Source organism: Temnothorax americanus, unplaced genomic scaffold (genome assembly GCF_048541705.1).
Source record: "Temnothorax americanus isolate GAGA-0224 unplaced genomic scaffold, ASM4854170v1 Scaffold55, whole genome shotgun sequence".
NCBI lineage: Eukaryota > Metazoa > Arthropoda > Insecta > Hymenoptera > Formicidae > Temnothorax > Temnothorax americanus.
In genome coordinates this window covers 628,929-654,480 of record NW_027509705.1, presented here as the reverse complement: position 1 = coordinate 654,480, position 25,552 = coordinate 628,929, and the positions used below count along the sequence as shown (strand labels likewise).

At 35.0% G+C, this 25,552-nt stretch overlaps 4 protein-coding genes across 12 annotated transcripts in view; all 4 read left to right on the top strand.

Annotated features, from left to right (window-relative positions):
* The first annotated feature begins 719 nt into the window (after window positions 1-719).
* Window positions 720-6,773, top strand: LOC143904667 (protein unc-45 homolog B-like). 2 transcript variants are annotated; one of them, XM_077419479.1, is made up of 5 exons: window positions 720-1,130; window positions 2,491-2,898; window positions 3,217-3,546; window positions 3,637-4,080; window positions 4,475-6,773. In XM_077419479.1, exons 2-5 carry the CDS (start codon window positions 2,497-2,499, stop codon window positions 6,140-6,142), a joined length of 2,844 nt encoding a protein of 947 aa, XP_077275605.1. In that variant the 5' UTR covers window positions 720-1,130; window positions 2,491-2,496; the 3' UTR covers window positions 6,143-6,773. The 2 variants fall into 2 exon arrangements, with proteins under 2 accessions (XP_077275605.1, XP_077275604.1); XM_077419478.1 differs by having other exon boundaries at window positions 723-1,130; window positions 2,475-2,898.
* Window positions 6,774-7,323: 550 nt separating this feature from the next.
* LOC143904664 (protein unc-45 homolog B-like) lies at window positions 7,324-14,018 on the top strand. 6 transcript variants are annotated; one of them, XR_013259011.1, is made up of 6 exons: window positions 7,324-7,450; window positions 8,631-9,050; window positions 10,434-10,643; window positions 10,861-11,292; window positions 11,703-13,721; window positions 13,815-14,018. XR_013259011.1 is itself a non-coding variant. In XM_077419474.1 (6 exons), the coding sequence occupies exons 2-6, from the start codon at window positions 8,658-8,660 to the stop codon at window positions 12,994-12,996; spliced, it is 2,373 nt and encodes a 790-aa protein (XP_077275600.1). In that variant the 5' UTR covers window positions 7,324-7,450; window positions 8,631-8,657; the 3' UTR covers window positions 12,997-13,132. The 6 variants fall into 6 exon arrangements, 2 of the variants coding, with proteins under 2 accessions (XP_077275600.1, XP_077275599.1); XM_077419474.1 differs by lacking the exon at window positions 13,815-14,018 and having other exon boundaries at window positions 10,434-10,766; window positions 11,703-12,875; window positions 12,955-13,132; XR_013259009.1 differs by lacking the exon at window positions 7,324-7,450 and adding an exon at window positions 7,458-7,553 and having other exon boundaries at window positions 10,434-10,766.
* Window positions 14,019-15,052: 1,034 nt separating this feature from the next.
* LOC143904665 (protein unc-45 homolog B-like) lies at window positions 15,053-19,993 on the top strand. 3 transcript variants are annotated; one of them, XM_077419477.1, is made up of 5 exons: window positions 15,053-15,212; window positions 16,302-16,721; window positions 17,046-17,372; window positions 17,448-17,891; window positions 18,216-19,993. In XM_077419477.1, the coding sequence occupies exons 2-5, from the start codon at window positions 16,314-16,316 to the stop codon at window positions 19,866-19,868; spliced, it is 2,832 nt and encodes a 943-aa protein (XP_077275603.1). In that variant the 5' UTR covers window positions 15,053-15,212; window positions 16,302-16,313; the 3' UTR covers window positions 19,869-19,993. The 3 variants fall into 3 exon arrangements, with proteins under 3 accessions (XP_077275603.1, XP_077275602.1, XP_077275601.1); XM_077419476.1 differs by having other exon boundaries at window positions 15,053-15,255; XM_077419475.1 differs by having other exon boundaries at window positions 15,053-15,519.
* A 1,806-nt stretch (window positions 19,994-21,799) lies between these two features.
* The window catches only part of LOC143904670 (protein unc-45 homolog B-like), a 5,161-nt gene continuing 1,408 nt past the window's right edge, over window positions 21,800-25,552 (top strand). The window contains exons 1-5 of the mRNA XM_077419483.1: window positions 21,800-21,924; window positions 22,651-22,704; window positions 23,846-24,175; window positions 24,266-24,697; window positions 25,080-25,552. The exon at window positions 25,080-25,552 is cut by the window's right edge and continues 1,408 nt beyond it. Of these exons, the coding sequence (XP_077275609.1) occupies window positions 22,663-22,704; window positions 23,846-24,175; window positions 24,266-24,697; window positions 25,080-25,552 (1,277 nt within the window). The 5' untranslated portion in view covers window positions 21,800-21,924; window positions 22,651-22,662. The remainder of the gene's footprint in view (window positions 21,925-22,650; window positions 22,705-23,845; window positions 24,176-24,265; window positions 24,698-25,079) is intronic.

Sequence of the window (25,552 nt, the reverse complement as noted above, 5' to 3'; positions counted from 1 at the left end):
CACGTTAAAATGTACGCAAGCGCGGCGGACGCTTCCTAAAACGAAAGTAATAATATTTAATTGCACAATTTCAATTATACTAAGTTGAGCACAAAAACTTATTATTATCAATTTGCAATTTATTAAATGACGGCGTATCAATGCAGGATATTTTATAAATTGCTGTAAGTCTCTTTAGTGTCCTTATCAACGGGTCGAATAAATTTTCGCTCCACACGGCAAGTCCACCACGGCACCTACTTAGGCAATTTTTACGTTTCTTTATTTTTATTAACGCTTCAAATTCTTGCCTCTTTGCTTCGGATAAGATTCACCAGAGCTCATTCTGATTTCCAAGTTAAGCTGGAAAGATAATACGTTCGTAAAAACGAGCATTCATCAAATCACAAATCTCTGAAACGTCGGTCCTTAATTATTTTTTACTCGTCGTCTGATTTAATGAATAATCCTTACCTTGCTGGTGCATCTCTCGACTAAATTATCTTCTAAGATGTCATCCCCATTACGGAAAAATTGTACAGAGAGGCTATTGTAGTTGTAAAATGTGCATGAAATTATAGTAAATATTACAGTAATTATTATAATTTTGTGTTTTTTTTGCAACTACAGTATTTGTTTTTTCTATAAGAGAATATGTTCAGATCCATAAAATTTTTCATTATTTTTTGCTTAGCGACCGCAGCGTTCTTCTGAGACTTAAGCTTCTTTTCGACGCACTACCGCTAAAATCTTTCGGGCCTCTTGAAGCAATCCCTGGTGCCATGCGCATCTGACTTGTAACGCTCGGCCCCGCAATAGCCTAGGCCACATCGCAGACAGGTATACAGGCTCTCGCGCTTGTTATGCACCTGTTATGAGAATAGAAACTCATGCGATTTAAAAAAATGATTTCTAAAGCAAGTCACGTGACGAGCAGCGTCATGTCTCATTGGTTACGCCGGTCACATGTGAAAAGCCAATCAGAATAAAATTCTATCTCAGCGAGACGACGCACTGCGCACTTTTCGGATAATGCTCGCTAGTTTAAATTAATCGTTGAAAAGCGCTAGAGGATTATAGACAATTGTGGAGCGATTAGAAGAAGTTCGAGCGGCACCAGAGAACATTACCAGGAGAAAGCTCTTCGACAGGTAAATGATCTAAATTTTGTTCTGTTTCGGCGACGATCTGAATGAACGTTTATCGCGTGAAGCGCATGATCCATTTCGAATATTCTAAAAAAAGCATAAGATTATTACGTTTCGCCCGAAAATATCTTGACGTCGAGGCAATTAGTGCAAAATGTTTCACCTCTTTCAAACGTTCTATCGCGCTATTTTTTAATCTATTTAAGTGAAAAGGTAAAACCAAACGAGCCAGTAGTTTCATTGTAGGGCTGCGAAACAATACACGAGGCACAAGGTTTTCTGAGTAAGTTGCGATTAGCTCATTAATATATAAACGCAGGTTTAGATACATCTCACTAAGAATATTATGTTGCATGAAGAAAAACCAGTGGCGAATGGCATACAGCACTCTAATTTCATAATTAATCGTATAAGTTTGTAGTGAATTTTAGATCCAACATACTTATATGATGCGTTAATAAAGTTTCCCTTTTTATGTAACTGAAAAATTAACTTTGTACCGTGATATTTATCTTATCGAAATGTGACCTGTCACGAATCTAAAAGCTCGAGTCTTTATTTTGTTACGCTATCCATATGCCACCGGCCTAAGTATGTGTCGGTCTGTTTATACGAAACAGTTTGAAAAGATCAAGGAACTGGATGTATCAAAATTCCGACAAACAAATATTTGACGGCACGTTAAATGCCCTAATATAAACAAAAATGTCGATGGAACAAAATTCATTCTCACGAAAGTAAATTTTTCGCGCATTTTAGATAATTCGCGACAGACTCGCTTATTATTAAAGAATTTTAATTTTCGCGAGAAAGGGAGGAATATAAATTGCCACTGATTCTTACAGCAAAGCGTATATAATTGTGTATTTCTCGCTATAATACGAAATAAAATATTTGCATGTCATTAGTGTCATAAATCGCCGCCAATCCAAACTCGAAGTTTCGCGATCGACAATAATTGAATTACAATCGGCGTGTCAGGCGGAAAGCATGACACTATTGAGTCTATAATTTAACCCCAATATTCCTATTTATCTCGAAGATGGCTTATCGAAAATAAACCTGTTTTACAATATGTTAATGAAAGCACTCTAATATAAAAATTATAACTATTACAATTTATATGCAGATCTTACATTAGAAATTGCATTGTTATTATTAAACTGCAGGTTTATTTTTAATCTATTAATGTCTCATACTTGCATATGACTATTTAGCTATAATTTCATCATCTATGCTTTTCGCATTTAAGATAGTACATGTAACATATCACAGACAATTTTTCCATGTTAAAAAATATACGTATACTTACATATAATGCCACATATTCTATATTTTGTGTTGTAGCGTTATTCCATCAAAGTCAGATATGACTGCACAGGAGTGGAAAAAGAAGGGCGATGAAGAGTTTAACCACGAAAATTGGTCTGAAGCCTTAAGTCACTACACAAACGCAATTAAACTAGTAACAGAGGACAATGTTGAGAAGGCAGTATATTACAAATTTCGAGCTGCCACTTATTTAAATATGTGCGATTACGACAGAGCGATTAAAGACTGCGATAGTGTGTTAAAAATATGTTATAATGATGCAGAGGCACTGTATCGCAAATGTCAAGCACTAAGAGCAGTAGGGAGATTTGAGGAGGCACTTCGGAACGCGGAGATTATTATTTCATCTATGCCCGATAACAAAATTGTTCAATCCGTAATGTCGCAATTGCTTAAAATTGTACAAGAATGTCGGGAAAATGCAAGAATTAGTACCGAGGTAAATATACATAAATATTACAAAAGTTTATTTACTCAAGATATGATCATTTTGTCTAGATAATATAAAAATTATAACAAATTTTTTTTATACTAAATATATTACTAAGAGTTTTTGTTTCATTCAATGGTACATTTAATTTGACAAACAAATTTAAGTTTTATTCTTCTTATTATAAAATTTTTATCGGGTAATAGTCTACACACCCTGTACGTATATAAATTAAGTCATATATAAATATAATCTTTCACAGTTATCTATATTTTTATTACATATCATTATATTCAAATATATGTTTAATTTTACTTTATACTATAGGTATCGGAAATGATGGATTTAGCATTTAACATGAGAGCAGATAACCAGAAACGTGAAAACGCTATGAATAATCTGTTTGTCCTCGCACGTGGGAATGCTGGTGCCGAGGAGATCCTTAAGAAGGAAGGTGTACACAAACTCGCACAACTTGTAAAAGCTGAAGAGAACGAGAAAGTGACTTGTACCGCGATTCGTATTGTAGGAACATTATGCAAAAATAATATTAGTCGAACCGAGTCCGTTGTGAAATATGTCGGTTTGCTTTGGTGTCTGGAAATGATAAACTGTACGTCTATAAGAAGAGTTAACGCGTCTCAATACTGTTTACAGGTAAATATTATCGAGTGAAATACACGTGTAGTTACGTATATCATGTACGTATTTTAGTAATTAAAAGTTTATTGCATATTTCGGTTTCAGAATATATTGAACACTTACAGCGGCATGACGAATAATCCCGATTCAAAACTTGACAAGGCTTTGTGCAAAAAGTATAAAAAAGAAATTTTCATGATTTTGTCGTTCTTGTTGAATAGTATAACGAGTAGAACGATATCAAGTCTTGCTAGAGACGCATTAATAGGACTTATTACGCGCAACATTCATTATACCGCGTTAAACTGGGCCAAACGATTAGTCGACCTTGGCGGCTTGCAAAGATTAATGGAGGTGGCCAGTGAAACGATGAAATATGAATGCGAATCCTCGATGGACATCACGTCTTCCACGCGAACTATAATCAGTGTGTGCATAACAAAAATATATGAAAACATGTGGTGTGAAGATGATAAGAGAAAATTTGTCAACGCCATTGCGGAATTTATTGAAGATAAATTGCGTTCGTCTGACATAGACTCTAATAAAGTATGAATTTTGTAACTTCCGATTTTTTCTAATTATTTAAATTGTTTCAAAATAAAAGGCCGAGTATCTTTTTAACTGTAGCTTATTGGAGTAATTTGAACTCTATTTTTAAAGCAAATATGTCAAAAAAGATTTCTTTTTCAATTGTCCATATTGTATATATTCTGCAAGTTATATATTAAGATACAATTATAACAGAATTTAATCGAAATTTATCGAAAAATATAACTGTATCATCTACTGTATTTTCTAAAGCTTAATTTACTCTTAATTAGAGATTTATCCTATTTTCAATTCGAGTTAAATGACAGCAGGTGCCTTGATTATTTCAAACAATTAATTATTGTTAAACGAAACGTATAAATCTATAAATTGTTAATTGATTGTTTTACAGGTGCGCATAGTACTTGCAATAACAACCTTAATATTCGGCCCGTTAGATGTTGTGGACGAAATTATTTTTAAAAAGCTGATTTCTGATATGATGTTAATAATGTCAAAAACGAATGACGTGTTGCAACAGAAAGTAGTTTGCGAATGTATCGTCGCCGCTATAATCAAATATAATACGGCTAACGTGTTTATATGTCGAAATATAAATACATTAGAGAATCTGTATCGATCTAAGGATGATTCAATTCGGGTTCAAGCGTTAGTGGGTTTGTGCAAATTGAGTAGATTTGATGACAGCTTTTTACGCGATAGTGCGACCATCGATCCATTCACCGATAAAGCGACGAAGAAATTAACCAAGATTTGCAGACAATTATTGATCAATCCCAAGAAAGAGGATGATACAATATGGGCCATTAAAGGCCTATCGTATCTCACTTCCGACGCCGAGATCAAAGAGAAATTCATCGAGGATCAACGTTCGTTCAAGCGCGTCGTTCAAGTGATGAACGAACTCGCCAAGACTGGCGATCAATCAGTACTCTACGCCGTGGCCACGACGTTGGTGAACTTGTGCAACGCTTATGACGATCAGGAATTCATACCCGAAATGAAAGAATTGTTAATGTTCAGCTCGTATCACCATTTTTTCGCGCGAAATCAGAAGCTGAACCACGACGAATTTGTGACTAAAAGACGATGCGCGTTAGCGAAGGCCGATGTGACCAGCGCTCTGGTAAGCCTCGCTAAAACGGACAGCCAGAACTGCAAGGAATTGGTGGCTCGCGTTTTCCACGCAATATGCAGTCAACAAGAGTTGAGAGAAATAGTTGTTCAACAAGGTGGCGCGGAGGCATTATTGTCGTTAGCACTAAGTGGCACAGACAAGGGAAAGAAACATGCTTCGCGAGCTCTGGTTTATCTGGGACTCAGGAGACATCCCGAGGTTGCGTTTTCCGATCAGATAATCATGGAGGTTGTACGGCCGATGGTAAATCTTCTGAACCCGGAGTGTTCCGTGTATGAGAATAGTGAGACTCTAACAGCTTTGCGCAATCTAGCTAGTGTCAATGACCACACGCGACAACGTATATTCAACGAGGCAGGATTTCCGAAAATTGCTGACTATATAAATTCAAAGCACTACATGTTGAAACTCAGGTCCGCGCAACTTCTAGACAATTTGACATTATGCCGTGAAGTTGCTATCCGATGTTACAAGCAGGACAATTCTGATGTTATATCTCTTGTGTCCAAAACATTGTACGCGGACGAAAATGAAAATATGTACAAGGTAAATGCTGGAGTTCTGACGAGGGTCACGGCGATCAGCAAATCAACTTGCGAGAACATTCTCAACACGGATCCCACGCTAAAAAAACTAAGCAATTTCTTCGCTAATTCAGACGGTGACTTACAATGTAGGGGTATTAAAATTTTGCTAAATATAATGAGAAACTCGAAAGATGCTGCTGCAAAAATCATCGAAACAAACGTAATGGAATCACTGAGGGCATTGAGCAAAAACGATAATGCGCAAAACAAGGAGGTCAAGGAATTAGCATCCCTTGCTTTAGAGATTGTTGCGGAATGGGTAACTAATCAAGAGAAACGTAGCAAAGGATATGAATCGTCACAAAGCATTGATAATAAAGAATATATCGATTAAGAAAATCATATGTAATTGCGACCTGTGTCATTTTAATAGATGTCATGTTAATGTCATATAAATGTCATATTAATAGAATATTATTTCCTCTTTAATAAATGAGAGCACAATGTGTATATATAGTACAATTAAGAAATAATGAAACTTTGCATTCACTAGACCTTGCACTTTTTACCCGCGGCGCAATAAATAATATTCTAGCTTCTTCAAGAACAGAAGTACACTCTTACTTGATAGGCTTGAGTCGTCGACAAAAATTTTGTTGCGTGCAATGGCCTTTACAGACGTACGAAACAACTTGGAGTAATTTATAATGTGTAATATTAATTTTATAATTTATTATACATGTAGTACAAGAAAAGCAAGTTCTAATGATAGCTGAGAAAATTTACGGACTGATTTTTAGAAAATATATATTGGTGGAATTTTACTGTAAAATTTGACAAAAATTGTAAATTGTTTAAATCAAAAATCTCAGTTTACGACGTCGCAAAAATGTGGCTTGAATCCGCTCAGATTCGTGCGCAGGAAATACAAAATCTACTGGCTCCAAAATTGTATGCAGTGGACCTTAAAAATTATTTTTATTAATAATACATGACATAATTACTTATAATAAATTACTTACAATAAAAATAATTATTTATTTGTGATAATAAAATAAAGTGATTTTGGTAATAAAATATATTGGTAATAGAATATATCTCGAAACCGCGGAAAAATGCAATTCTTTTAGATTCAATATTAGTGAAAGCCCGCAGTTTAATTAAATCGAGTTACTATTATCTATTATAATCCAAAAATTTTAGAAAATAGAAACAATTCTAACGATTTAAAAAAGAAAATTTTTTTTACTATTATATTGTTACAAAGTACACGAGATTAGGCATGATGGCTTGATACGCTTGAATATCACAAAATGACGGCCATTCGCTTGCCTGCCACCGCCGCTGTCTAAATATTACAAAAAATACGATCAATTAAAAATTGTTAGCTTATTGCCGCAATATCGTCTCGTTCGGCATTTTGCGAAAAATCAATCTACGATCTTTCACATGGCCGAGAGCGCGCGCGGTTTCGAAAATCACGTGACGCGCGGCTCATTAGTCGGTCACGTAGCTAGGAAAAGCCAATCAGGATGAAATTCTATCGCAGAGAGAGACAGCGCTCGGTACTCTTTTCGGATAATATTTGCTGGTTTAAGTTAGTCCTTGAAAAGTGCTAGGATCGTAAACAATCGTGGGGCGAGAAGAAGAAGTTTGAAGGTGCGATACGAGAGGACATTACAAAGAGAAAACTATTCGACAGGTAAAAGTTCTACATTTTGTTCTGTTTCGCTGCGACAATCAGAATAAAAGTTTGCCGCGTGTGACGTAATTCAATTCGACATAATATAAGTATTCGTAGAAACGTAAGATTATTACTTTTTGCCCGAAAGTATAATACTTTCACATATCGTCGAAACCTATTGTATAACGTGTTTAAGTAAAACGGTGAGGCCAAACGAGCCAGTAGTTCCACTATAGAATTGTTAAACTATACGAGGCACGATGCACGAGGCACAAGGTTGAGTAAGTTGCGATTAGCGCATTAACTAGAGCTTAAACGCACATTTTTAGATGCATCTCATGTTGCATTGTAGAAAAAAAGCGAAAAATGACATGGCACTCTAATTTTATAATAAGTCGTAATTTTAAAATTGATTTAACGATGCGATAATAAAGTTTTTTTTTTATGTAACTGAAAAATTAAATTTTGTGAACTGTGATATTTATCTCATCAAAATGTGACCCCTCACGAATTTAAAAATACTGCAGCTCGAGTCTTTATTTTCTTATAATATATCCTTACATTATCGACTATTGTGTCAGTCTATTATTTACACAAAACACATCCGAGCTGATTTAAAAAGACAAACGAACTGGATGTGTAAAAAAACTGATAAACAAATACTCGCGCGGTTGACGGCCCGAGTTAGATGCCCTTCATATAAAGAAAAACGTAGAGATTCAATATCACGCAAATAAATTTCTTGCGCGTCTCAGATAATTTGCACACTTTTTCCATGTAAATCGCGCCAGATTTTTGCAGCAAAGCGAACATAATTGCATTTTTTTGCAATAAGACGAAATAAAATATTTGAATGTAGTGTCATAAATCGCTGCCGATCCAAACTCAAACTTTCCCTTTTGCGATCGACAATAAATAATTGATTTAAAGTCAGCGGGTTGGAAGTATTATTCAGTCATAATTATAAATTCCACTCTCTAATACTAATATAAAAATTTTGGCAACTACAATTTATTTGCAGATCTTACACTAGCAATTGCATTGTTATTTTTCGATCCCTTAAAATGTCTCATACTTGCATATAATTATTTAGAAGTAATTTTATATATACTCTATGTCTTTCGCATTTTTTTAAGATAACACCACGAGAGTCTTCCCACGTTAAAACATATAATGCATCATATATTTTATGTTGTAGAGATATTCCACCACGGCAGAGTCAAATATGACTGCACAAAAATGGAAAGAGAAGGGTAACGAAGGGTTTAACAAAGGCATTTGGTCAGAAGCATTGAGTGACAACACAAACGCACTGAACCTAGTAGAGAACAACGCTGAGAGAACAGTGTACTACAAAAATCGCGCTGCCGCTTTATTGAAGCAGGGCATTTATGAGGAAGTTATTAAAGACTGCAACAATGCGTTAAAGATTTGTTGTAATAAAGCATTGTATCGCAGATGTCAAGCACTAGAAGCGTTAGACAGATTCGAGGAGGCATATCGGGACGCGGAGATTATTATTTCATCTGACCCCAATAACAAAGTTATTCAACCCGTAAAGAAGCGCTTACATGAAATTGTACAAGGTTGTCGTAAGGACCCACATCTTAGTGCTACGGTAAATATACATAACTATTACAAAGGTTCATCAACTTGCAAGACATATTTGGTCTAGATGATATAAAAATTATAACATAATTCTTGTATTGGATATATTAATAAAAGTTTTTATTTCTCAAAATACTACACATGATTTGACAAATGGATTCAAAAAACAGTCGTTTTCGTTCGATCCAACCGGCCAAAATCAATATATTAATAATAACTTGCACAACATTTCGACCGATTTCTGGTCCTTTCAAGTGCGTTTCCCGTAATCTATCCGCAAATCCGCATACAAAAATCAATTACGCCGCTGATGTCGTGTCCTGACTACATCATGCAAACGCAAAGCTGAATTTTAGCTGTACGCGTTTTTTGAAAAAGGTAAACTTCTGTTTAACTCTGTTACTATATATGTAGTTCGATGTTTAAGCGCGGCTGGTGTAAGTGTGGGGTAAGACGTCAAATCTTCTACAGCGGAGCAGAAATTTCAGTTGTTGGTTGGCGGAGATGGTCTTGATTTGATATTACAGTGGCGGCTCTGCGGCAGCGACGGCGACGGCGATGGTGCTGGTGATGCTGATGATAGGGGTGGTGGCGGCAGCGGCAGCAAAGAAGCGAAAGGAGAAGGCGGAGTAACAATATACGCATCGCGGCGTCGCAGGAAATGATGGCAACGCGTGAGAACCTGAAAACCCGTCGGTTCGTGCCGTCAACGGCCAAACGTCGCGCACGATAGTGAGCCTTATTGGACCAGAGAAATGGTGTTTCATCATGACGAAGGATATTTCAACACTGTCACTAGACAGTTTGGATTGAAGACAACGGCTATTATTGAAATCTTGGATCAAGATCAAAATTAAGACCATCTCCGCCAATCAACAACTGAACTTTCTGCTCCGCTGTAGAAGATTTGACGTCTTACCCCCACACTTACACCGGCTGCGCTTAAACATCGAACTACATAGTAACAGAGTTAAACAAAAGTTTACTCTTTTCAAAATACGCATACAGCTAAAATTTAGCTTTGCGTTTGCATGATGTAGTTTAGGACACGACGTCAGCGGCGTAATTGATTTTTGTATGCGGATTTGCGGATAGATTACGAGAAACGCACTTAAAAAAGACCGAAAATCGGTCAAAACGTTGTGCAAGTTATTATTAATATATTTATTTTAGCCAGTTGGGTTGAACGAAAACGATTGTTTTTTGAATTATTTACTGACGACGGAAAAGGATTTGAGTTTTTTTCAATATAATTATTAATTGCTATTTGATTAATAGCATACTTGCTATGTAGATAGAAGTTACATAATACAAATATTATCGTTCACAGTTATTTTCATTTTTATTACACATCATTATGTTTAAACATACGCTTGATTTTACTTTGTATTAGATATCACAAATGCTGGATTTAGCATTTAACTTGAGCGCAGAAAAGAAGAAACGTGAAATCGCTATGACCTCTCTATCTGTGCTCGCACGTGACGAAGCTAGCGCCGAGGAGATATTCCAGAAGGAAGTTGTATCAAAAATCGCAGAACTTATAAAAGTTGAAGAGAATAATGAGAAAGTGATTTGTAGCGCGATTTGTATTGTGGGCGAGGTATGCAAAAACAATATTAAACGAACCGAGTCCGTTATGAGATATGTCGGTTTGCTTTGGTGTCTGGAAATCATGAACAGCACGTCTCCAAAAATAGTCAACGCGTCTCAATATTGTTTACAGGTTGATATTATATCAAACAAAATAATACATATACAGTTATACATATTTACACATATTTTAGTAATTAAAATATTATTGCATATTTTGGTTTCAGAACATATTGAACACTTACAGCGGCATGAATAATGAACGTGATGCAAAACCCGATAAGACTTTGTGCGAAACACACAAGAATGAACTTGATATGATTTTGTCATGCTTATTGAATAGTATAACGAATAAAATGATAACAGGACTTGCTAGAGACGCAATAATAGAACTTATTACGCACAACATTCATACTGCATTAAACTGGGCCGAACAATTGGTCGAGCTTCGCGGTTTGCAAAAATTATTGGAGATAGCCAGTCAATTGGAGGAATACGAATTCTCGTTCGACATAACGTCTTCCACGCGAACTATAATCAGTATGTGCTTAGTAAAGATATATGAAAACACGTACTGTAATGATGATAAGAGGACATTTATCAACGCCACTAAAGAATTTATTGGGGATAAATTGCTGAAATTTGACACAGAATCCAAAGTATGAATTTTGAAATTACCGGTCTTTTTTAATTACTTAAATTAATTCAAAATAAAGATTATAATCTCTAAAGTCTACAAAATTTAAATTAAACTCTATAATCTGTAAAGCAATTAAAAAATTTAAAATGTCAAAGAAAATTTATTTTTTAATTGTCAATATTGTATACTGTATAACTTACACCATATATTAAAAATATTAAAATGCGATTGTATAACGGACTTTAATCAAAATTTATTGAGTATGATTATATCATCTATCGTAATTTCTGAAGCATAATTTACCAAAGATTTTTCGTTTTTTCTATATCAAAATTAAATATAACAATGTAGCTGCCTTAATTTATTTTTCATTAATCAAAAAATTGCTTTACGTAAAAATTTATAAATTGTTGCTTGATTGTTTTATAGGTGCGCATAGTACTTGCGATAACAACTTTAATATACGGTCCGTTAGATGTTGCGGAAGCAGTTATCTTTGAATCAGAGATTTTTGAGATGATCTTTGCTATGTCAAAAACGGATGACATATTGCAACAAAAAGTGGTTTGCGAATGTATCGTTGCCGTTGTGACCAAATATAAAAAGGTCAGTGTATTTATACGTCAAAGTGTAAATATATTAGAGAACCTGTATCAATCTAAGGATGATTCAATTCGGATACGAGCGTTAGTGGGTTTTTGCAAGTTAAGCAAATTTGACAAAAGCATTTTGAGCGGTTGCACAATTATCGAACCGTTCGCAGATGGAGCGACGAAGAAATTGACCAAGGTTTGTACACGAGTCTTAATTAATCACAAAAAAAGAAAGGACATTAGAAAATGGGCCGTTGAAGGCCTGTCGTATCTCACTTGCCACGTCGAGGTCAAAGAGGAGTTGATCAAAGACCGACAAGCCGTTAAAGCGATGATCGAGCTCGCCGAGACTAACGATCAATCGGTTATCTTCGGCCTGACTATTATATTGGTAAACTTGTGCGACGCTTATGACAAGAAAGAATTCATACCCGAGATGACAGAATTGGTAATGTTTATCAGACGTTATTTTTCCGAGGAATATCTGACCAAAGATGGCAACGACTTCGTGAAAAAAAGACTATGCGTGTTAGCGAATGCCGGTGTGACAAGCGCTCTGGTAAACCTCGCTAAAACGGACAGCTGGAACTGCAAGGAATTAATAGCTCGCGTATTCAAAGCGATATGCAGTCAACATAATTTGAGAAAAATAGTTATTGATGAAGGCGGTACGGAGGCATTGTTGTCGTTATCGCTGAATGGCACAGACAAAGGAAAAAAGTATGCTTCGCGAGCCCTGGTCCATCTAGCTTACACAATATTTCCTGGAATTGCAGTTTTTGGACAGATAATCATGCAGGCTGTTCGGCCGATCATAAATCTCCTGAACTCGGAATGTTCCGTGAATGAGAATTGCGAGACTCTAACAGCTTTGTGCAATCTAGCTAGCATCAACGACAGCATGCGAAAACATATATTCAAGGAGGCAGGATTTGAGAAAATCGAGGACTATATGCATGACGATAACAACATGTTGAAACGAACATCCGCAGAACTCATAAACAACTTGGTATTATGCCGTGATGTTGCTGTCCAATATTTCGAGCAGAGACCTTATCAAATTTGGCATCTTACATTTTTTTTCATAGACAAGGATGAAGATACCGTTAAGGCAATGGCTGGAACAGTAGCGATGCTGACGGCGGTCAGCGAAGAGGCTTGCGAGCAAATACTCTATTTGAATTCCTCGCTAAAATTCCTATACAACTTACTTTCTAATCCAAACGGTGATGTACAACGTAAGGGTATCGAAATATTGTTAAATATAATAAGAAGTACAAAAGACATTGCTACAAAACTCATGAGAACAGACATGATGGAAGCATTGAGGGCATTAAGCAAAGACGATGCCGTGCTAAACAAGGAGATCAAGGAATTAGCTTTAGAAGCTGCTGCAGAATGGGACAAAATCAGAATGAACGACGAAAGTGACGAATTATCACAAAGCACTGATAATTTAGAACATGTCGATTAAAAAAAATTATATAAATGCGTTAATTGGGATCTTCATGTCATATTAATAGAATTATTTTTTTTATTTAATAAATGACAGCACAATGTACAATATAATTAATAAATAACGAAACTTTGCATTTACAAGAATCTTGCCTCTGCGCTTTTTACCCAATAATATTCTACTTCAAGTACAGAAGTACACTCTTTCTCAACAGGCTTGGGTTGTCGCTCTGCGAAAATCTCTTTCTGAATTCTTGATTGCCGCTCTTGCAGGTTAAAATTTCTTTCTTCGTTGCTGCCAACAATCGGTGAAACTTGGAGAGTGCCGCGGATGTATAGACCGTATAGACGTTTTTATTTCAGCGCCTAATTCTTGCAAAATATCAACTAATGAACCTAAGTATATGTTTAATAATAATATATATTATAATATATACATTTATATTCTTATATAGGTGATGTACAAGCTATTCATGCTTTTTACGTTTTCTAGAACGGATTCAAATGCCGAGCATCTTTGAAGACTCCATTGCTCATCATATTCTCGCAGAAAGAAACATATAGTCAGCCTTCTCGGCACAGTTCAAATAATTTCCAATCTAGTAAAAAGCGATTTACACGTAAGCGTCGTATGTTCGTCACGTTAAAGTGCACGCAAGCGGAAGCATTTTAAACGCAAATAATAATCAAACAAAAGAAATGATTCAATTCGACCCATTTATCAATTCGACTGGCCATTTATTAATATAATATTTAAATACACAACGTTTTGATCAATTATTCTCCTCACGGTCAAAAAATAATTTATTATAATTGGTCAATTTTCTTACGGTTCTTACGGTTACGACTAAAAATTTGTTACGTGCAATGGCCTTTACAGGCGTACGAAACAACTTGGAGTAATTTATAATGTGTAATATTAAAATTTTATAATTTATTATATATGTAGTACAAGAAAAAAAAGCAGGTTCTAATGATATTTGAGAAAATTAACGGACTGATTTTTAGAAAATATATTGGTAGAATTTTACTGAAAAATTTGACTATAATTGTAAATTGTTTAAAACAAAAATCTCAGTTTACGACGTCGCCAAAATGTGGCTTGAATCCGCTCAGACTCGTGCGCAGAAAATACAAAATCTAACGGCTCCAAAATTGTATGCAGTAGTGGAGCTTTAAATTATTTTTATTAATAATACATGACATAAATACTTATAATAAATTACTGATAATGAAAATAATAATAATAAATTACTTATAATAAAAATATGATATTTTTGATAATAAAATAACGTAATTTTGGTAATAATATATATATTGTAAATATATCTCTCAAAGCTATTATCTGTTATTTGGACTATTATCTATAGTTCAAAAATTTTAGAAAACAGAAACAATTTAGACGATTTAAAAAAGAAAAATTTTTTTTACTATCATATTGTTACAAAGTACGCGAGATCAGGCATGATAGCTTGATGCGCTTGGATATAACAAAATGACGGCCTTTCGTTTTCCTGCCACCGCCGCTGTCCAAATATTACAAAAAATACGATCGATTAAAAATCGTTAGCTTATCGCCGCAATATCGTCTCGTTCCGCATTCTGCGAAAAATCAATCTATGACCTTTCACGTGGCCGAGAGCGCGCGCGCTTTCGAAAATCACGTGACGCGCGCCTCATTATAGGCTGCGTTCCGATATTCACCGTCAGTACTGAAAATCTATAGTGTACGTTACGTAAACTTAGCTTAGGAAAAACCAATCAGGATGAAATTCTATCGCAGGGAGACAGCGCTCGGTACTCTTTTCGGATAATATTCGCTGGTTTAAGTTAGTCCTTGAAAAGTGCTAAAATCGTAAACAATCGTGGGGCGAGAAGAAGAAGTTTGAAGGTGCGATACGAGCGAACATTACAAAGAGAAAACTATTCAACTGGTAAAGGTTCTACATTTTGTTCTGTTTCGCTGCGACGATCAGAATAAAAGCTTGCCGCGTGTGACGTGATTCATTTCGACATAATATAAGTATTCGTAGAAACGGAAGATTATTACTTTTTGCCCGAAAATATAATACTTTCACATATCGTCGAAACCTATTGTATGACGTGTTTAAGTGAAACGGTGAAACCAAACGAGCCAGTAGTTCCACTATAGGATTGTTAAACTACATACGAGGCACGAGGCACGAGGCACAGGTTGAGTAAGTTGCGATTAGCGCATTAACTAGCTTAAACGCACATTTTTAGGTGCATCTCACGACGAATCTCATATTGCATGAATGTGCACTATAATTTTATAATAAGTTGTAATTTTAAAATTGATTCTAGATAGAACGTACTTCAACGATGCGATAATAAAGTTTCTTTTTTTATGTAACTGAAAAATTAAATTTTGTGAACTGTGATATTTATCTCATCGAAATGTGACCCCTCACAAATTTAAAAACACTGCGCTCGCGTCTTTATTTTCTTATAATATATTCTTACATTACCGGCAATTGTGCCGGTCTATTTACATGCACGAAACACAACCGAACTGATTTGAAAAGACCAACGAACTATAGATGTGTAAAAAAACTGATCAACAAATACTCGGTTGACGACCAGAGTTAGATGCCTTCATATAAAGAAAAACGTTGAGATTCAATATCACGCAAATAAACTCCTCGCGCGTTTCAGATAATTTGCACATTTTTCCCAAACAAATGTAAATCGCGCCAGATTTTTGCAGCAAAGCGAACATAATTGCATTTTTTGCAATAAGACGAAATAAAATATTTGAATGTAGTGTCATAAATCGTTGCCGATCTAAACTCGAACTTTCCCTTTCGCGATCGACAATAAATAATTGATTTAAAGTCAGCGGGTTGGAAGTACCTATACTCTATGCCTTTTGTATTTAAGATAATATACGTATAAAATATCACGAGAGTCTTCCCACGTTAAAACATATATATAATGCATCATATATTTTTTGTTGTAGAGATATTTCACCATGGCAGAGTCAAATATGACTGCACAAAAATGGAAAGAGAAGGGTAACGAAAAGTTTAACAAAGGCAATTGGTCAGAAGCATTGAGTGACTACACAAACGCACTGAACTTAGTAGAGAACAACACTGAGAAAACAGTGTACTACAAAAATCGAGCTGCTGCTTATTTAAAGCTGAACGATTACGAGAATGCTATTGAAGACTGCGACAGCGCGTTAAAGATATGTTGTAATAAAGCATTGTACCGCAGATGTCAAGCACTAGAAGCTTTAGACAGATTCGAGGAGGCATATCGGGACGCGGAGATTATTATTTCATCTGACCCCAATAACAAAGTTATTCAACTCGTAAAGAAGCGCTTACATAAAATTGTACAAGGTTGTCGTAGGGACCCACATCTTAGTGCCACGGTAAATATACATAACTATTACAAAGGTTCATCAACTTGCAAGACATGATATTTGGTCATGTAATAAAAGATAATGTAAAAATTATCACACATTTCTCTCATACTGGATATATTAATAAGAATTTTTGTTTTACTAGATACTAAACGTAATTTGAAAAATTATATTGTTTGTTTTTTTAATTTTATAATTGTTAATTTTTCTCGGGATAATAGTCACACTATATAAATAGAAATTATTTGATACAAATATTATGTATCACAGATATTTACATTTTTATTACACATCATTACGTTTAAAAATACGTTTATTTCTGCATTTTATTAGATATCAAAAATGATGGATTCTGCATTTAACGAGAGCGCGGATAAGGAGGAATATGACTATGCTATGAGTATTCTGTTTGTGTACGCATGTGACGAAGCTGGTGCCGAGGAGATCTTCAAGAACGAAGGTGTATCAAAACTCGCACAACTTATAAAAGTTGAAGAGAACGAGATAGCGATGTACGCGATTCGTATTTTAGGCAAGTTATGCAAAAACAATATTAATCGAACCGAGTCCGTTGTGAAATATATTGGTTTGCTTCGGTGTCTGGAAATGATGAACAGCACATGTGCAGATAGAGTCAACGAGTCCCAAATTTGTTTACAGGTAAATATTATTGACTAGAATGTAGTTAGTATACACGTATGTTAGTAATTAATTTATTGTATAATTTGATTTCAGAATATATTGAATACTTACAGCGGCATGAACGACGAACCCGATTCAAAACCCGACAAGACTTTGTGCGAAACACATAAGAATGAATTTAATATGATTTTGTCATACTTATTGAATAATATAGCGAATAGAACGATAACAGGCCTTACTAGAGACGCAATAATAGAACTTATTATGTGTAACATTCATCATACCGAGTTAGGCTGGGCCAAACGATTGATCAAGTTTTGTGGTTTGCAAAAATTAATGGAGGTAGCCAGTGAAATGGAAGAATACAAATACAAAGAATCCTCGATAAACATCACGTCTTCCACGCGAATTAAAACCAGTATTTGTTTAACAAAAATATATGAAAATATGTACTATGATGCTGCTAAGGAAGAATTTATCGACGCCATTGAAAAATTTATTAAGGATAAATTGCTTGCATCTGACTCAGAATCCAAAGTATGAATTTCGTAACTTCTGATCTTTTCTAATTGTTTCAAAATAAAGGGTCGACTATTTCTTTAACCATAGCATACTTGAGAAATTTAAACTATTTTAAAAACAAAAATGCCAAAGAAGATTTTTTTTTTATTTGTCGATATTGTACATTCTGTAAGTTTTAATATAAAATACGATTATGTATAAGAGTTTGATCAAAATTTATTGAAGAATATGACTTTGCCATCCAAGAAAATTAAATAACACTGTAGCTGCCTTGATTTCCTTTTAATCAAATATTGTTTTACGTAAAAATTTGTAAATTGTTAATTCGTTGTTTTATAGGTGCGTGGAGTGGTTGCGATAACAACCTTAATGTTCGGTCCGTTAGACGTTGTATACGCAATTATGATTAAAAGAGGGGTGCTTGAGATGATCGGTGCTATGTCGGGAGCGGATGACGTGTTTCAAAAGAAAGTGGTTTGTGAATGTGTCATTGTCGCAATAAGCAAATTTAAACAGACCAATGTGTTTATATGTCGATGTGTACGTATATTGGAGAACCTTTATACATTCTCTACGTATACGTATACAGGTATGTATGATTCAATACGAGTTCGAGCGTTAGTGGGTCTGTGCATAATAAGCAAGTTTGAAAAAAGCATTTTACGCAGTTACGCGACTATCGAACCGTTCGCGCAGTTCGCGGATGGAACGATGAAGAAATTGACCAAGGATTGCGCACGATTCTTGATTAATTCCAAAAAAGAAAAAGATATGAGAAAATGGGCCATTAAGGGCCTGAGGTATCTCACTATCATCTTCGAGGTCAAAGAAGAGTTGATCAAAAACCAACAACAAGCCGCAGGCGCAGTAAAAGCAATTATTGAGCTAGCCGAGACTAAGGATCAATCGGTACTCTACGACCTGACTATTATGTTGGCGAACTTGTGTTGCGCTTATGACGATAATGAACTTATACCCGAGATGATAGAATCGGTAATGTTTATCAAATATTATTTTTCCGGGAGAGATCAGCCTAAAGAAGACGACTTTATGAAAATAAGTCGGCGCGCGTTGGTGGAGGTCGGTGTGACTAGCGCTCTGGCGAGACTCGCTAAAACAGACAATCAAAACTGCAGGGAATTGGTAGCCCGCGTTTTCCATGCGATATGCAGTCAACAGGAGTTGAGAGAAATAGTTGTTCAACAAGGCGGCGCGAAGGCATTATTGTCATTAGTTCTGAGTAGCACAGACAAGGGAAAGAACCATGCTTCGCGAGCCCTGGTCCATCTAGCACACACGATACCTTCTGCATTTTCTGATCAGATAATCAAGGAGATTGTTTGGACAATCATAAATCTCCTGAATTCGGAGTGTTCCGTAAATGAGAGATGCGAGGTTCTAACAGCTTTGTGCAATCTAGCTAGCGTCAACAACAGCATGCGAGAACATATATTCATCGAGGTAGGATTTGAAAAATTCGAGGACTATATGCGTGACGATAACAACATGTTGAAACGAAAGGCCGCACAACTCATAAACAATTTGGTATTATGCCCTGAAGTTGCTGTCCAATACTGCGAGCAGAGATTTTATCAAGTTGGGTATCTTACATTATTGTTCGAGAACAAAGATAAAGATATAGATACTATTAAGGCATTGGCTGGAACAATAGCCATGCTGACGGCGGTCAGCAAAGAGGCTTGCGACGAAATAATCTATTCGGATCCTTTGCTAAAATTCCTATACAACTTACTCACTAATTCAGACGGTGACTTGCAGCATAAAGGTATTGAAATTGCGTTAAATATGATGGGAAGTACAAAAGACCTCGATGCAAAACTCATCAAAACAAACATAATAAGACCACTGACGGCATTGTCCGAGAACGATACCGTACCAGACAATAAGATCAAGGAATTAGCACGTACTGCTTTACTGGTTGCTGCGTCACAAAACATTGATAGTCATGTCGATTTAGAACATGTCGATTAAAAAAATTATATATAAATGTTAATTGGGATCTTAATGTCATATTAATAGAATTATTTTTTATTTTAATAAATGACAGCATAATGTACAGTATAATTAATAAATAATGTAATTCTGCATTCACAAGACTTTTGACCCAACGCTTTTTGTCCACGATAAATAACATTCTAGCTGCATTAAGTACAGAAGTATACTCTTTCTCGCCAAGCTTGCGTCGTTTCGCAATGTCTCTGCGAAAATATATTTGTGAATTTTTAATTGCCGCTCTTGCAGGTTAAAATGTTTTTCTTCGCTGCTGCCAGCAATCGATGGAGCTCGGAAAGTGCCGCAGACGTGTAGACGGTTTTCATCTCGACGCCCGATTCTTGCGAAATGGAAACGCCGGCTAATGTTGACGCCGATAAAGTTTGTTTATCTTGTGGCAATCAATTAATCTACATATATATTTAATAATAATATATTATAATGTTTACATTTAAATTCATATACAAGTGTACGAGCTACTCACTTTTACGTATTCTATAACGGATTGTATTGCCGCGTCCGCCTCTTTGACAATTTCATTGTTTCTCATGTTCTCACAGATAGTTACAAAAACACGGGCAGTCTCCTAAATACATTTCAAATAATATCCAATTTAGTAAAGAAATGATCTGTATGACGTAAGCGCGTATATTACGTTATAGGGTACGTATAAAGGGACGCAAATAATAAGTTTCTAAACGCAAATAATTAGGTTTAGTTGCACAATTATAATTATACCATTTTGAGCGTTATGAATTTATTATCACCAACCTGCAATTCGTTAAATAACGGTACGTCTATCAAAGCAGGGTGTTTTATAAATTGCTATAAATCTTTTTAGGTCCTCTTCAACGGACTAAAATAATTTTTTTTTCGGCATGTCCATCACGGCATTAGCTTGGGTATTAACCTTTCCGTTTCTCTATTTTTATCAGTAGCTCAAATTCTTGTATCTCTCCTTCGAATAAGGCTGACCAGAGTTTATTCGGATCTTCAAAACTGACGTTCAGCAATCTGGTTTCCAAGTCAAGAAGCTGAAAGATATATTTGTAAAAACGATCGAGCATCAATTAAATCACAAATTTCTAACACGTCAGTCTTTAATTTACGTCTTGCTCGTCGTTTGAAATCTAACGGAAATTCCTCCCCGCTGATGCTTCTTTCGTCCGAATTATTTTTTTTAAATGTCATTCTCCAGATCCGCTTGCCGCCTATCCACAAGCCTGTGCACTTTCTTAAAAATCTCCATAATTTTTTGTTTAGCATCAGTCAGATCGTTCTGCTGAGATTCCAATTTTTCCTCGTTGCACTGTAGAATCTCTCTTGCTATATACCTACCCTTGACGATCGCACTTGGTGCATCTAATACGAAAAGAAAACGCATGCGATTTAAAAGAACTACGTCCACGCGGTTTGAAAAGAACCTCGTACAATTGGGTTCTTAAGTAAAATTTTTTATTAAGCGGTATCCATAATTAATGTAGAGAATCTAAGCCGATTTTTAGTACTTTTTGAATTTAAAAAAAAAACTTAAATTTGAGAAAGTTATAGCTTTCTAAAGTTTCTTTGATGACGGCAACTTCAAAAGATTTCGCAACAACATTATGACGTCACGCACATTTTCGTGTACTATATTTTCTTCAATTTTGAAGATATTGCAAAAATTCAAAAAGTTTACAAAGAAAGTATGCCATGATCTATCAAAATATACTTTTAGGTAAAAGTCGGTTAAAGACCGAATTTCTAGAGAAAGTCACGTGACGCGCAACGTTGTGCCTTATTAGTTAGGCAGGTCACGTGGTTATGAAAAGCCAATCAGAATGAAATTCTATTCTAGCAAGACGATTCGCGATACTCCTATCGGATAATCTCCACGGACGATGCTTACCGTAGTTTAAGTTACTCCTTGAAAAGTCCTACGGTCGTAAACAATCATAGAACGAGTACAGGAAGTTTGAGAGTGGTCGAGCGACACGAGAGAACAAAAGGAAAGTTATCCGACAGGTAAAGGATCTACATTCGACCTAATAAAAAGGTATTTGTAACAAACGTGAGATTATTACTCTTTACCTGAAAATATATCAACGAATCGTCGAAACAAGTAGGGCGTAATGTTTCATCTCCGCTTGCACGCTATTGTATGACTTACTCAAAAGTGAAACGGTTAAACCGAACGATCAGTCAGTAATTTCATTGTAGGGACAGTACACGAGTTCACCTGATTGAGTTGCAATTAGAGCATTAACATAAACGCGTAGTTAGAAACATCTCATGTTATACGAAGAATCTCTTGTTGCATAAAGAAACAAGAAACAACAACGACAAATAACATATAGCATCTTAATTTTATAATAAATCATAATTTTATAATAGATTCCCGATTCAACGTACTTTTACGATGCGATAACAATATTTATCTCTTTTATGGAACTGAAAAATTAACTTTCGTGTAATGTAATATTTATCTCGTTGTTGCTCGAGACTTTTTTTTCTTATGCTTACCCTTACGCCGCCAATCTTTTTATATGAAACATGTAACGAACTGGTTTTTTGAAAAATTGAAGAAACCTGGATGTATAAAAAAACAAAAAAACAAAATACTCTATTGACGGCACGTTAAATGCTTTTATATTTGCATGTAATTATTTAGAAATAATTTCATTCTTTGTATATTTCGCAATTAAGATAATACATATAAAACATTACAGAAAATCTTTCCATGTTAAAACATATATAACGGATCATATGATTTGTGTTGTAGAGATATTCCACCATGGCAGAGTCAGATTTGACTGCGCAGGAATGGAAAGAGAAGGTAATGAAAAGTTTAACATAGACGATTGGTCAGAAGCATTGAGTAACTACACAAACGCACTAAAATTACTAAAAGAAGGCAACTTTGAGAAAGAAGTGTTCTACAAAAATCTAGCTGCACCTTATATTTAAGGGGCTCCCTTAGTGTGACAGGGCCTAAAATGAATAATTTTTAAAAGGAAAGCGACAAAGCCAATTGATGAACAACTTTTCCCACATATTTTACTATATTTCAAAAGTGCATACAAATTTTTTCAAAATTTTATATCTGTTATTAAAGCCCGTGCCAGCCATTTTTTTGGAGCGCCGCGAAAAAACGGTGACCACGATTGCAGCCGTTGTAGTTATCTGAAACAAAAAAGCAAAAGGATTCTTAATCTACTTGAGTGTGGCTATCGTCTGAACTAGAGAATAATGAAAAAATATTGAAAATTTAAAAAATTATAGCGATTATAGTTATTTTCAATATAATTTTTTAAATTTTTAATATTTTTTCATGATTCTCTCTCTCTCTCTCTCTCTAGTTTAGATGATAGCCACACTCAAGTAGATTAAGAATTCTTTTGCTTTTTTGGTTTCAGATAACTACAACGGCTGCAATCGTGGTCATCGTTTTTTCGCAGCGCTCCAAAAAAATGGCTGGCACAAGCTTTAATAACAGATATAAAATTTTGAAAAAATTTGTATGCACTCTTAAAATATAGTAAAATATGTAAGAAAAATTGTTCATCAATTGGCTTTGTCGTTTTCCTTCTAAAAATCATTCATTTTTAAGCCCTGTTACACTAGGGAAGCTCCTTAAAGCTGGGCGATTACGAAAGAACTATTAAAGACTGCAACACTTCATTAAAAATATGTTGTAATAATTGTATCGCGGATGTCAAGCGCTAGGAGCGTTAAAGAGATTTGAAGTGTACAAGATATATTAATAAAAGTTTTTATTTCTCAAAATATTACACATAATTTGACAAATTAATTTAAGTTTGTTATTCTTATTATATAATTATTAATTGCTATTTGATTAATAGCATACACGCTATCTAGATAGAAGTTACATAATAAAAATATTATCTTTTACAGTTAGTACATTTTTATTACACATTGTTATGTTTAAGAATACGCTTATTTTTACTTTGTATTAGATATCGCAAATGCTCGATTTAGCATTTAACGTGAGCGCAGAAAAGGAGAAACGTGAAACCGCTATGACCGATCTACTTGTGCTCGCACATGACGAAGCTAGTGCCAAGGAGATATTCCAGAAAGAAGCTGTATCAAAAATCGCAGAACTTATAAAAGTTGAAAAGAATGAGGAAGCGAACTGTAGCGCGATTCGCATTGTGGGCGAGTTATGCAGGAACAATATTAAACGAACCGAGTCCATTATGAGATATGTCGGTTTGCTTTGGTGTCTGGAAATCATGAACAGCACATCTCCAAAGATAGTCAACGCGTCTCAATATTGTTTACAGGTTGATATTATCGAACAAAATAATACGTACATTTATACATATTTACACATATTTTAGTAATTAAAATATTGTTGCATATTTTGGTTTCAGAACATATTGAACACTTACAGCGGTATGAATAATGAACGCGATTCAAAACCCGATAAGACTTTGTGCGAAACACATAAGAATGAACTTGATACGATTCTGTCATGCTTGTTAAATAGCGTAACGAATAAGACAATAACAGGACTTGCTAGAGACGCAATAATAGAATTTATTACGCGTAACATTCATACTGCATTAAACTGGGCCGAACAATTGGTCGAGCTTCGCGGTTTGCAAAAATTATTGGAGATAGCCAGTCAATTGGAGGAATACGAATTCTCGTTTGACATAACGTCTTCCACGCGAACTATAATCAGTATGTGCTTAGCAAAGATATATGAAAACATGTACTGTAATGATGATAAGAGGACATTTATCAAGGCCATTGAAGAATTTTTTGAGGATAAATTGCTTAAATCTGACACAGAATCCAAAGTATGAATTTTGTAACTTTGATTTTTTTCTAATTATTTTAAAATAAAGGGTTTATTATCTCTTTAATTATAGCATACTTAAAAAATTTAAACTCTATATTTTTAAAACAGAAATGTGTCAAAAAAGATTTCTCTTTCAATTGTTGATGATGTATATTATATTCTGTATATAATATAAATTAAAATCCGATTATAACAGTCAAAATATTTATTGAAATATAATATATGACTTTGCCATCTATCTTATTTTCTGAAGCATAATTTACTAAATATTTCTCTTATTTTCCATTAAAATTGAGTAACATTGTAGCTGCCTTGATTTCTTTTTAATCAAATATTGTTTCACGTAAAAATGTATAAATTGTAAATTAATTCTTTTACAGGTGGGCATAGTAGTGGCGATAACAACCTTAATATTCGGTCCGTTAGATGTTGTGGGAGCAGTTATCTTTAAGCAAGGGATTTTTGAGATAATCTTTGTTATGTCAAAAACGGATGACGTATTGCAACAAAAAGTGGCTTGCGAGTGTATCGTTGCTGCTATGACCAAATATAAAAAGGCCAACTGGTTCATATGTCAATGTATAAATATATTGGAGAACCTGTATCAATCTAAGGATGACTCAATACGGGTTCGAGCGTTAATTGGTCTATGCAAGATAAGCAAATTTGAAAAAAGCATTTTACGCCGTTACACGACTATCGAACCGTTCGCAGATGGAGCGACGAAGAAATTGGCCGAGATTTGCAGAAGATTCTTGATTAATCCCAAAAAAGAAAAAGATATGAGAAAATGGGCCGTTGATGGCCTGTCGTATCTCACTATTGTCATCGATGTCAAAGAAGAGTTGATCAA

Coding starts and splice junctions, on each gene's coding strand:
- LOC143904667 (XM_077419479.1), top strand. CDS start 2,497: ATGACTGCACAGGAGTGGAAAAAGAAGGGCGATGAAGAGTTTAACCAC. Junction 3,547..3,636: donor CGTCTCAATACTGTTTACAG/GTAAATATTATC, acceptor TTTCGGTTTCAG/AATATATTGAACACTTACAG. Junction 4,081..4,474: donor CTGACATAGACTCTAATAAA/GTATGAATTTTG, acceptor ATTGTTTTACAG/GTGCGCATAGTACTTGCAAT.
- LOC143904665 (XM_077419477.1), top strand. CDS start 16,314: ATGGCAGAGTCAAATATGACTGCACAAAAATGGAAAGAGAAGGGTAAC. Junction 16,722..17,045: donor ACCCACATCTTAGTGCCACG/GTAAATATACAT, acceptor GCATTTTATTAG/ATATCAAAAATGATGGATTC. Junction 17,892..18,215: donor CATCTGACTCAGAATCCAAA/GTATGAATTTCG, acceptor GTTGTTTTATAG/GTGCGTGGAGTGGTTGCGAT.
- LOC143904664 (XM_077419473.1), top strand. CDS start 8,658: ATGACTGCACAAAAATGGAAAGAGAAGGGTAACGAAGGGTTTAACAAA. Junction 9,051..10,433: donor ACCCACATCTTAGTGCTACG/GTAAATATACAT, acceptor ACTTTGTATTAG/ATATCACAAATGCTGGATTT. Junction 11,293..11,702: donor AATTTGACACAGAATCCAAA/GTATGAATTTTG, acceptor ATTGTTTTATAG/GTGCGCATAGTACTTGCGAT.